Raw genomic sequence first — 12,394 nt, forward strand, 5'->3', positions numbered from 1 at the left:
TGGGTATGGGTCACCTGGGTTTTGTGCGCACCGAGGAGGACCAGAAGGGAGGACAGGGCTCTGTGTCTCGGAAGGAGAGGAAGTTGGTGGCTTTTTCTGGAAGGTCTGAGTGTCACTTTGTGCCCCCTCCCCCTCCGCCTGGTGTAAGATGACATGATCTTCGTGACCCAGCCATCTGCGCCCTCACGATCATGGCCGCGTCCTTCCAAGCAGCTCAGAAATGGGGACAACCTAGGATGAGCCCCGGGAGAAATATGTCCTGTAGGCAGGTGGGAATAGTATGCAACCACAAAAAAGGCAGGCTCCTCCTGTCCTTGGTGACAGCGTGGTGGCCCGGAGGGGACGATGTGTGTGCCCTGAAACAAGCCAGGCTCAGAAAGACGAGGGGGACCTGTTCTGACTCTCACAAGAAACAGGAAGTGCCCAGGTGGTTTCTGGGGGTTCGGGGAGCCGGACACGAGGATTAGCTGCAGAGTTGGTTTGGACCTCGGGGAGGCCGGTGGCAATAATGTGTCCCATCCCGGGACACCTGGAGGGGATTCCAGGTGTCCAAATGTCCTCTTCCAGGTCTGGGAGCTCTGCAGCCTCTGAGGAAAACGGGGGTGTCCAGACCTCTGCCCCTGAGTGGACCTCTGCCCCTGGCCCCACCCACTGTCCACAAACTGGACCCCTGAGCCCCGTCCCCAGCCCTGTTTTGCATTTTATTTAGAGACAGGGTCTCCCTGAGCTGCACAGGGCCTCCCTTTGGCTGAGGCTGGCTTTGACCTCGCCATCCTCCTGCCTCGGCCTCCGGAGAGCCGCTGGGATGGCAGGCGTGGGCCACGGCGTCCAGCGTAATTTCCCCGATTTCTAACCTGGGTCTTCTTCCTTTTCCTCTCAGATTTGGATCTGTCCGACGCCCTCGGTGAGTAGTGCCTGATTTTTTATTTTTATTTTTTTAACTTTGCACACAGTGTGTCCCTTAAGGCCTTGACGGTGTGAGCCCCTCGGGAAGGGGACAGTGCACAGAGGTCCAGCAGGGTCCACCGTGGTGGCCGCTGGGGTCATTCAGTGGAGATGGTGACCTGGAAGCCGGGCAGCCTGGGGCTTGGGGAAGGGACTGGTCCACCCTGTGGCAGGATCCTGCCTGTCCTCTGCCCCAGCCTCGGCTCCCAGGTCCGCTCTGCCCACATCCTGTCCCTCTCTCCACCTGAGAACCCGGCGCCGGGGAAAGGTGTCCAGCTGCCCCTTCTGTCTTGAGCTCTGCTCGGCTCTGGATCCACGGGGTTGTCACAGTAAAGACCCCAAAAGCAGAGGCTGGACCCGGGTCCCTGGCTGAGCTCCCTCCAGGGCTCCAGGGGGCTCCTCCTGCCTCTCCAGCTCCTGGGCTCCAGGTGGCCCTGGGCTGGTGGCCCTCACTGCCATCTCTGCCTCCGTCTCCACGGGGCTCCTCCTCTGGGTCTGTGTCCCCTCCTCTGTCCCTGGGGAGGACACGGCCAGGGCATGAGGGCCCCCTGCCCCAGGAGGAGCCCATCTCAGGAATGAGTCCCTCTGCGGACACCTTCTAGAAGTCGCTCAGTCCCACGCTAAATGGCTTAGAGCCTGGCTGAGTGGCTGAGGCTGGCCTCCAACTTGCCATCCTCCTGCCTCAGCCTCCCAAGCTGCAGGGATCCAGGGTGGGAGCCACCGCTCCTGGCCCAGCCTGGGTTCCTAACGGAGGCCACTTGGGTGCAGGTCCCTGGGGAGGAAGCGAGGTTCCCGAGGAGTAAATGGGCACCGGTCCCTCCCCCGCCTTCTCCTCTGATCTCGGGCCGTCCACTCTTGGTCTTGCTGGTCATCTTCCTCTTCTTGTGGTTTCCGGGGGCATCTGTCTCTCAGGAGGAAGGGGACAGCCCGGCGGGACCGTGCTGTGCAGCCAACCGTGTTCCACGTGTGCACGGAGTGGACACGGAGCGGGCCTCCCTGCCTCCGCCTAGTACCTCTAGTTATTTTTGTTTGTTTGCTTCTTAGGAGGCGATGACCAGAAACCAACGAAGGCTCCCAAAAAGCCCAGCGATGACGGTAAGGAGACAAAGTCCTCGCTGTGCAAAATAGAAAGAGGAAACGCTGGCTTCCTGGCCCCTAACTAACAGCAGGACAGAGCTCCCGAAGCCACCAAAGGACATGAGTCACTCGTTGGGCCTGTGTCCTGGGTGGTGACATTTTTTTTTTTTTTTGGTACCAGGGACTGAACCCAGGGACACTCGACCCCTGAGCCCTGTCCCCAGCCCTATTTTGCATTTTATTTAGGGACAGGGTCTCCCTGAGCTGCTTAGGGCCTCGCTTTGGCGGAGGCTGGCTTTGAACCCGCGATCCTCCTGCCTCAGCCTCCCGAGCCGCTGCGGTGACCGCTGTGGGCCATTTCAATTCCATGTCCACGCCCAACTTTGGGACCCGTGGCCTCTGCCCGTCTATTCCTTGACGGGCATCATTGGGCCCCAGAGTGTGGTTGGAGTCTTAGCGGATGAGATGGCCACTGCCCGCTCCTGGCTGGCCTCGCTGTGGAGGCCGCTCTGCCTTAGCTGCTTGCTTGCTTCTGAAGGTGGCGTGGCGGGGAGCCCTCGCGCACTGAGCAGCTGCTGCTCGCCCTCAGCTGACCTAAGCTTGGCCGCGCACGAAGCCCCAGGGCCCGTGACAAAGATCGTCCCGAAGCCCTGGCAAGGTGGGCACCGGGGTGGGGCCTTGCTGGAGGGACGGGCCTCGACTCTGCAAAGGGAGGCACTCGAGACCCTCAGGAGGGTTGAGGTTTCTCTGCTGGGGGGTCTCCCTCCTGCGCCCCCTCGGTCCTGAGGTCCGGCTCCGTGCTCCTGGAGGCCGCGTCTGCAAGAAGGACGGCCTCGCGCGTCCTGAGGTCCTGCAAATAGACGCGGTTAAGGCGGGGTGAGGCTCTTGGACCCTGAGAAAGTCCATGCCTCCAAGCGGGGAATGTGGTCAGGGCTGGACAGAAAAAGCCACTGGACAGCTCCCTGCAGCTCAGGATGCGCACTGCGCAAAACGCAGTCGCAACTTTGTTGCAAATGACTCCCTCGAAGTTGCAACTTTGTCGCAAATGCACACCGTGAGTCAGTTGCAACTTTGTCGCCCAGCGACACCGAGGAACACCCCGGGTGTTTCCCCAGAGGGGCTGAAAGGCAAAGGGGAGCTACCCGAGGGTCCCCAGTGTCCCCTGCTGCGCGCGCTCGAGGCTCAGCTTTGCTAATAACCCACTGCTTCTGCTCCACCCCCGGGTGACCTTCGTCTGTGCCAGCATTGCGCCCCGAGAACTTTGGAATTAACCACCTGTCCCCGTTTCTAGGGAACGGCTTTAACCTCGAGGACGCTCTCGGTGGTGGTGGACATGGTGAGTGACCTGCTGCGGCCAGTGTCGTTGAGGTGCCCACTCGTGCATTTGCAGAAAGGATCGGGGGTCGTCAGGAACCCAACTCGTGTTATTTGATCCCTGCCGCCGTGAGCAGTGTGGCAGTTGGTGCTGGTGTCCGAGGTCCAGTCCCTGGTGGCCGACTCCATGGCTCTGGCCCAAGGGGAGCAGAACAAGATGGCGGCAGGGCCTGGAGGAGGAGAGCCGCTCAGGACAGGGCCCCAGGGAGCAGAGAGAGCTCTGCTCACCAGGGACAGGACAGAGACCCCAAAGGCACAGCCCAGGGACCCCCTCCTCCAGCCACACCCCACCTGCTGCAGTCACCACCCAGTGAGTCCATCCAAGTGGGTTAATCCACTATCAGTCTACACCTCTGCTAACCCACTCATTCCACCTCTGAACCTTCCTGCGTGGCCTCCCACGTGACCATTTGGCCTCTGTTGAAAGCACTCAGTGAGTCGCACCGTCACCAGGGGATGGACAGCAACTGCCAGGTGGTCGTGGGATGAGTGTCCCCTCCGGGGCGAGGGCTAGCTGTGGTGTCCAGCTGCTGGGTGACCCAGGGGAGGCGAGGAAGGTCCCTCCCTTCATTTCTCACTGCTCTAACTGTTACAGATGCCCCAGCGTCGCCCAATGAGCCCAAGCCCAGGCCCAACCAGCCCGGCTCCTCTGGTAAGTCCCCCCTGTCCCTCGGCTGGACTTGGGATCATGGGGCATGGCTGGACTCGGGGTTGTGGGGACCGTCCTTTCCCCCAAAGGCCGCTTTGGGCTGGGATCTGCAGTTTCAGCCCTTTTCCTATTTCCTTTGGAGACGGGGCCGTGCTGACGGGCTGAGGCTGGCCTCCAACTGGCCGTCCTCCTGCCTCCGCACCGGGACGGCCCCCTCCACCCTGAGGACCCGCTGACTCTTCCCCTCTCTCCCCAGGTGGATTTTCTGACAGTGACCTCCTAGACGGGACTTCGGGAGGTGACGGTGAGCTGTCCTTTGTCCCCCCACCCCCTGCGGCCACTGGCCCTGCAGAGTCACAGAAGGGAGCGTCCCCCGACCTTCTCGGCGAGGTCACTCTCGAATGCATGGCTCTGTCCCTGGGGGGCTCTGTCCTGGGCTGGACCCTGGGAGCCGGCTGAGGGCCCCCTGTGTTGACAGAAGGCTCCTGCCGAGGGGTCTGTCATCTCCTGCTGGGACGCAGACAGAAAAGGATGGATCTGGTCCACCCAAGGGCCCCCGAAAGGCCACACTCGAAACCCCCCCTGCAGGCTCGTCCTCCGTCTCCGAGCCCCCACATGGGGACCGAGCCGTTCACACAGGGGACCTCCAGGGGACCTTCCAGGTGCAGCGGAGACGGGAGCAGGCTGCCCTCGGTCAACACTCTTCTTTTGCAGGACACGGCGGTGGCTCTGACGGTGGCAGTCACAGGAACGAGGGACAAGACAGTATGTACCTTGAACGACCGCCCTCTCCCTTCCCCTCTCCTCTGGGGACAAGGGACGCCGGGGACAGGGTGCTTTAAGTCGTAGTATTTGCACGATCGCCCTGAAGACCTCGGCAGAACTCCGGTCCCTCCGTGTCAATCACGGGCCACAGATCGACTGGCCGCAGGGCTGCGTGGCCACTTTGCAATTTTAGGAAATAAGTGACAACTTTTTTTGGTGGGTTTGGTACCCGGGATTGACCTCAGGGTCCCTCGACCCCTGAGCCCCGTCCCCAGCCCTATTTTGCATTTTATTGAGAGACAGGGTCTCCGTGAGCTGCTTAGGGCCTCCCTTTGGCGGAGGCTGGCTTTGACCTCGCCATCCTCCTGCCTCAGCCTCCTCAGCTTCCTGGACCCATCTTCTATGCGGTGTTTAGATGGGTCTCTTGGGCGGCTGTCCTGGGATTCCATTGCCATCCGCGTGTCCCTCTCCGTCTCGGTGACGTCTGTTTCTTCCTCTGTGCAGCTAACTCCCAGGGTGTGGTCCCCGGCATCGTGGGGGCCGTGGTGGTGGCCGTGGCCGGGGCCATCTCCAGCTTCATCGCCTACCAGAAAAAGAAGCTGTGCTTCAAAGAAAACGGTAGGTGCCCTCCTGGCCGCGCACCGGGCCTCATCGCAGAAGCACACGCAGCGCTCTTGCCGGCTCACAGCACGGGTGTGAGGCTGGGACTCCCTGGCTCTGCCATCAGGCCCTGCTGCCCCGACATGCACATGTGCACAGGTTGCTAACTGCTCCAGCGCTGGCGGGTTCTGGGCACACGCGGGCTGCAGGTGCCCCGGGCTGTGTGGGGACTCCTCTGCGGGGACGCCATCCCGAGGAAATATGGATGGTGATTGAGCCCAAAGCTGGGCCGCCATCTTGCTTTCTGCACCCAGAGGAATCCGACCCCCCAAATGGGGAGTCGCTCCTGTCCAATTTGGTGAAACCAACTAACCAGTGAGGCTCTTGGATGGGGTGCAAAATTGGATGGAGAATCGGGACACGGGGTGCCTTGGGGACCGGCGTCTTGGGGACTCCATGGTCCGTCAGGGGGACCTGGTGCTTAAAAGTCCCTCAATGAGGCCCAGGATTTGCTCCAAGTCAGGAATCTGGGCAGACAAATGCCCACGTTCAAGGAGATGCCACCAAGGATCTAGGATTCCAGGGAAAACCCCAACCCTGGCCAGGCCTGGGTCTCCCCAAAGTCGCCGAGACCTCCAACGGCCGGGAGCTCCGCCCACGTAGATTTTACAATTTCCCTTTAGTTCCATTTTCCCAAGTCTGAGTCTGACGGGCAGCGGGAGGGGGGACCCCGCAGGTGGCTTGCTCAGGAAGGACTCGTCCTAGCGAGGAGGCCACATGGTGACGTGGAGAGAAAGTGACCCTCTGTTCCTGGAGACGCCATGGGCCTCCCTCAGGAGCCTCCACCTTTTTCTGGGTTGTGCACATTTCCATTTTCACCCTGAATTTTAAAGTGAGCATAACGCGTGTCTCAGATAATGTGGTTTTAGGGACACAGAAATGGCCTGGGGTCGCCAGGCATGGTTGGGGCAAACCGAGTTCCCCACGGATCGAACCCCGGGGCTCCTCTTGGGCCAGTGGGGTACGAGCAGGTGTCTCTGTCCCCCGTGGGGACGGGTCAGTCACTGACCCTGCGTCAGGAGACACATTGACCCCAAAGCTTCTCGCTGTGGCGTCTTGAGCTCCCCCAGGGTGACGCGGGTGACCAGGGGCGTTCTGAGAGTAGATGTCCCCAGATGCGAATCTGCATTTCTAGGAGCTTCAGCGGGCCACCTGCCTGACGCTTGCAGGGTCTGTCTCTGCTGCTTGTCCCCTGGCACCGGCTCAGCTTCGAGGTCCGCGTGGGGGGCGCACAACCACGCGGAGCCTAATCCATGCTCAGGGAGGCGCTTTTGGCTGGGCCTGTGTCCCTGATGGACAGACAGCTGGACGCTGTGCAGAGCAGGGCTGCGCTCACCCTCCTGCCTCCTGCCTGGTCCTCTAAGGCCACCTGGCTGCGGCTCTGTCCACCCGGCTCCTGGCCCCTGCTGACCTCTTAAAAGTCTCCTTTTTTTTTATCATTATTACTTTTTCTTTCTTTTTTGGTCCCCCCCATTTCAGATGCCTCCAAGACCTAGGGAGGAGGAGAGCACCCTGTCCAGTCCAGAGCGTCCTGAGGACCCTTGTGCCGCTCCTAGGACGCAGCCTGGCCTAGCGAGCCGCCTCCCCCTCTGTGCGCCCGGGTCCCCTCCCCAGCTAGCGCGCCTCTCTCCTCCCCGTGGGGTCCCCTCCGCAGATTTCTGTACCCTAAATTCTCCATTTCTGGGCCTTCTCCATGGCCACACGGCACGCACCCAGTGCGCGGGGAGAGACGGGAAGGGATGGTGTCCCTTTGGAACGCCACAGAGAGAACGGGGCGCGCAGCGTCGCGCTGCTCCCGAGGGTCCTCTGCAGTGGGTCAGCAGGGCGAGGATCCCTCCGCGCTCTTCTGTGCAGGGACAGCCCTGGGGCGGGGGTCCCTTTACTCCTGGGGACCTCGCCACTCAGCGCCACTGTCAGCGCAGGGAACTTCTCGGCCCAGGATTCCTTCCGCGCTGGGTCTGCAGACACGGCTCCCCAGAGTCCTGTCCTGCGTTATCCAAAAAGGGCGCCGCAGGTGGTGGATCGACCGACTGTGGTTCTGGTCACCGCCCCAGGGTGGCCACCTGGATGGCCCTTTTGCTCTTTGGAAGGACATATGTATCCAAAGCATCCTGGGTTCGGATCCCCTGAAGCCAGCCCGCGCAGGCGCGCAGGCGCGCGGACTCAAGTCCCCCAACGCCGATTCTCAGTACCGAGGAGTGACCGGCCGCTGGTACTCGGTGGCATGCTGACCTGGGCTCCGAGGCTTTCGCAGTTGGCAGTTGTTCAAGGGCCAACCCGCTGTGTCCCCTGTCTGCAGCGCAAGCACCCTCTCTGGTCACCACCTGCGCACCTCCCTCAAGTGCGCGCCTTGCGTATACCTTCGGCTCGCTCGCTCTCTTCTTTGTCTCAAGCACGTTGGCTTCTTAACTGTGGGTGTCACTTAGAGGCTGGGTGGGGGTGCAGTTTGCAGATCTTAGGGTCCCTTTAGGGGGTGCATCTTTCTGTCGCCGTGATTACAACCCGCACCGCACACCTTTTGGCACGACGGTATTTGAACCACGGAGGGCACATGCATTCAGGTTCTGTGATCAGGGGACAGGGAGGGCTCGGGTGGGGTGACCTGAGGGGGGGGGTGAGCCCCCTCCGTGTGGCGTGTAAACGTGTCCTTTGGTGACGGTGCAGAGAACGAATAAACGCATTTTATCCGTGACCCTCGTGTGGACTTGGAGATCTGTTGGCTTTTAGATGCGCGTTGGAAGAGAAGGGTCAGGGGTAGGGGGTGACATGGGCGCAGGGTGAGTTTGAAATTCCACGGATCGAGCCCCGTCCCCAGCCCCTTACAGCTTAGGTTAGCTCTAAGCTAAGTTGTTGAGGCTGGCCTCCAATGGACCATCCTCCTGCCTCAGCCTCCCGAGCTGCTGGGATAACAGGCCACGGTGTCTGCCACCAGGGCTGGTTTTGGTGGTTCGCATTCTGGGGCAGGTGGGTACAGGGGCAGGGGGGCAGCTTTTAGCCCAAGGACGGCCCTCAGGGTACTAGCAGGGACGAAAAGTCCCCCTTCTGCAGGCTGCGAGAGTTCCAAGCCCAGCGGTCCCTTCTGAGCCTTGAAGTGGGGGTTCCGTCCCCACCGCTCATTCCTGAAGGGTCTTAGGACTGAGAAACGAAGCCGGGGGGTGCAGCAGACCCTGGCGTCCACCCCGTCCACCCCCACCCCCACCCCCGGGTGTGATTTCTGCATCTTGAGCAGTGCGTTCCCTGCTCCACTGAGCTGTGCGTGTTTGTTTGATTCTTTGCAGCCGGACAAGGAGAAGTGGACTTGGAGAACCGAGCGGGCACCCACGCAGAGCCACCAGGTAAGGACGGGCAGGTAGGGGGGACGGCTTCCCGGTGTCCCTGAGCCCTGGACACCTGTGGGGCTGCTCCCGCCCGCACCCTTGGGTTTCAGATTTGCAGGGCTGGGTGCGTTCCTCCAGGTCGGGTGGCTGGGCGGTCAGTCAGTATGTATGTCACCTCCCCAGGGGTTCAGGTGCCCAGTGAGAATTGTGCTCTAAGCACCTCTTCGATTAAGTCACCTTAAAAGAAAAAGAAAAAAAAAAAGTCTAAGAAGGAGAATTTGGCTGGGTGTGGCACCGGGGTGCACCCCTGTAATCCTCTTGGGAGGCTGAGGCAGGAGGACGGCAAGTTGGAGGCCAGCCTCAGTAACTGAGGTGCTAAGCAACTCAGCGAGACCCCGACTCAAAATAAAAAATATAAATAAAAAGGGCTGGGGACAGGGCTTTAGTGGTGAAGCACCCCTGGTGTCCCTTTCCTGGGGGTCCCATCCGTCACCCGTGTGGCTCACTGAGTGACTTTTAGTATGCGTGTTAGATTGAGGTGCCCGGGCCTCCTGGGTCCTCCAGGAAGGGCGTTCCCACGTGCGTCCGGCACTGGGGAGTGACGCCCTGTCCTCTGTCCGCCCAGTGCAGCGCACACTTTTGGAGAAGTAGAGGCTGCTGGGTGGGAAAAGCCCAGTCCCAGGTCTGCAGCCCGGTGACACCTGCCCAGTGACACTTTGCAAGACCAGCTGGCGAGCGCAGAGGCCACCGCGCGCTCGGGGAGCCGCCGCCCCATCTCCACTGATGGACTCCCTGACCCAGACGTGAGGTGACCAGCACGCCCGGTGACCAGCGGGACGAACCCGCGGGGACTTGTGTCACCTCGACCCCTGGGGCTCCCGGGGATGGGAAAGGCCCACCAGGACCCAGTCCCTGTGGTCGGACACCGGCCCCGTCAGATGCCTGGACGCGCAAGCCCTGGGCCGATGCCCAGCTACCTGGACCCAGGCGACGCCCTACGCCTCCCGAGTGGAGGTGACCCCAGGGTCCTCGCGTCCCTCCGATGCCTTAGGATATCCGGCTGTTTTGTTTTGTTTTGGGTTTTGGGTTTTTTTTTTCCCAACTAATAAAACAAAATTGGAAACCAAGCGCTTTCTGCGCCCTGGTTTGCCGCGGCGGGTTCCAGCGGGGGGCGTGGGAAGGGGCGTGGGCGGGGCCTCCTCTTCCACCTGGGCGCGGATGCTCCCCTGCACCCAGATGCTTCCCTGAACACAGATGCTCCCCTGAACCCAGATACTACTCTGCATCCAGATACTCCCCTGCATTCTGATAATCCCCTGCACCCAGATACTCCTGTATCCAGTTACTCCCCTGAATCCAGATACTCCCCTGCACCCAGATACTCCTCTGCACACAGATACTTCCCAGTAGCCAGATGCTCCTCTTCACCCAGATAACTCTTCAGCACCCAGATGCTCCCCAACAGGAAGAACTTGTCACGAAGTGGCAAGTGTCATAAGATGAACACGGTGGACTACACCTATCCAGTCACTTGGTAGACCAGCAGGAAGGCAGGGGCATCTGTGGCCAGGATCCTGTGGCTGTCAGGAGCCACACACCCCCCTCCACCTCCCTGTGTCACAGGAGAGGTACCTGCCGCATATCGCCAGCCCCGAGGACAATCACACTTCCAGGTTCAAAAGGCCACTTCTACCGAGTGTGTTCCCCTTTTGTTCCAAGGAAAAGGGTCATTTCTAGTGGATCACCATAATGTACATAATATCTAACTTCTTATTGGAAACGTCCCCCTTTTCTAAGATTCTCTGTGCTTTATTCTGCAAATATTCACAGAACTTTTTCTACATACCAGAGGCTGTTGGTGAGCAGAGACGGTCCCTGTCATTCTTTCCAAGAGTCAGAACTTTGGTTGCAATGACATTAAGCAGTCGCCAAGAATGTCCCACTGAGCACCTACGACCGTGAATGCCTCTGGAAGTACATTACGGGGACCCCGTTTCAGTGGGCACGTTGTCATGAATGTCTGGCTTTGTGAGGCTAAAAGGGTTCTGCAGCCTGTTCATGCCCATTGCCAAATCGTTCCACAGACACGCAGCAGATTTGCAATACCTCAAATGATTTCCTGGCGGATCCGAGAACTTTCGAATGAATTCCACCAGGGCTTTGGTGGAAAACAAGATCAAATCAACTGGCTCATATTCTCACATGTGTCTTAGGAAGGAGGTTGGGTGTACAAAAAGCAATGTGCAAACCGTTCCTGGAAACTGAATAAGCCCTTTGTTCATTTGTGTATGCCATCAGTTTCTTTTCTTATTGATTTGTAGGAACTCTTTACATATTAAAGAGCACCCTTGGGTTGCAACATGGATTAGCAGACATGATTTTTTTACTTTATTCTGAGTCTTTTAAATGTTTAATGGCTATTTTCTTGATCCCACTCTTTATATTTAGTGGCGAGAAGAGATTCCTATATACCAAGTGTAATTTTTTTTCCTTATAGGATAATTTCAGACACCCTAAACCATTTAGTGAACAATCCATTTTCTCCTTTACAGATTTGAAATGCAACAGACATTGGCCACTGCAAAGATTTTGCTATGATTTCTCTGCCCTCATGGATCATTTCATTCACAAAGGAGACGAAACTACATGATTTTAATTATCATAGATTTACTCTTTTAATATCTGATGGAACTAAACACATCCCATTAGTCTTTTTGAAATTTTTTTTTGTCTAGTCTTTACTCTTTAATTCATTTTGGCTCCAGGGATTGAACCCATGTGTGCTTAACCACGAAACCACATCCCCAGCCTTTTTAAATTATTATTTTTTTAAAATTTTATTTTGAGACAGGGTCTCACTGCTTTGCCTAGCACCTCACTAAGTTGCTGAGGCTGACCTCCAACTTGCGGTCCTCCTGCCTCAGCCTCCCGAGCCACTGGGATGATAGGTGTGCACCACTGCCCTCCCCCAGGGACCCATCTCCTCCATCGTTAATTTGCTGTGTGCGGAGCTGAGCTCTGCCAGCCTCTGATCTGAAACACGGGTGCCCCCTCATCCACGGTTTCACATTCTAAAATTTCAATCATCTGCAGTCAAGCACGACCCCAAACTACTAGATGGAAAATTCCAGAAATCAATCATTTACGAACTTTCAAACCCGAGCTAGTCTGTGTCACATGAAGACATCCGGTCCCGTTGTTCCTGTGTGAGATTCCCCTCTTTGCCCCGTGTATCCACGCTGTATATGCTACCCTCCCGGTACTCGGTAAGGAGCCATCTTGGTTATCAGATCCGGTCTCTCAGGATCCCAATGCTGGTGTCCAGGTCACTCTGCCTTTAATGGATAATAGCTCCAATACTCCAGAGTGATTGTGCGAGCCCATTTGAAGCTCAAATTCCGGTGCCCATGTCCCTTCTGGCTGAGACACAGACCCCTGTGGGTCTCGGTGCCACAACAGAGCCCATATGGTTTGCAAGAGAGACCCAAACCCGTGCTCTCTGGTTGCATGCAGAAGATCTCTTCAGAAACCCTTGGTGGCACCTGGCTGTGTCCAGTATCTCCCAGGTCCCCCAGGCCCTCCCTGTGCATGCCCAGCGTCCAGTAAT

At 58.5% G+C, this 12,394-nt stretch overlaps 1 protein-coding gene across 6 annotated transcripts in view; it reads left to right on the forward strand.

Moving 5' to 3' along the window:
- The window catches only part of Cd99 (CD99 molecule (Xg blood group)), an 18,719-nt gene extending 7,561 nt beyond the window's left edge, over positions 1-11,158 (forward strand). For 2 of the 6 annotated variants that reach the window (XR_007341142.1, XR_007341141.1), the window contains exons 2-10: positions 881-904; positions 1,990-2,040; positions 3,314-3,358; positions 3,992-4,048; positions 4,302-4,349; positions 4,760-4,810; positions 5,315-5,428; positions 8,749-8,805; positions 9,413-11,158. Coding sequence is in view for 2 of the 6 variants with exons in the window: in XM_048784645.1 (XP_048640602.1) it covers positions 2,488-2,680; positions 3,314-3,358; positions 3,992-4,048; positions 4,302-4,349; positions 4,760-4,810; positions 5,315-5,428; positions 8,749-8,805; positions 9,413-9,438 (591 nt within the window). In the remaining 4 variants the exon portion in view is untranslated. Of the gene's footprint in view, positions 1-117; positions 270-880; positions 905-1,989; positions 2,041-2,472; positions 2,681-3,313; positions 3,359-3,991; positions 4,049-4,301; positions 4,350-4,759; positions 4,811-5,314; positions 5,429-6,949; positions 8,163-8,748; positions 8,806-9,412 lie in introns of those variants that run through there. The other 4 variants (XR_007341139.1, XR_007341140.1, XM_048784645.1 and 1 more) reach the window with 4 other exon arrangements.
- The last annotated feature ends 1,236 nt before the right edge of the window (positions 11,159-12,394 follow it).

The sequence above is a fragment of the Marmota marmota genome, unplaced genomic scaffold (genome assembly GCF_001458135.2).
Source record: "Marmota marmota marmota unplaced genomic scaffold, marMar, whole genome shotgun sequence".
Classification (NCBI taxonomy): Eukaryota; Metazoa; Chordata; class Mammalia; order Rodentia; family Sciuridae; genus Marmota; species Marmota marmota.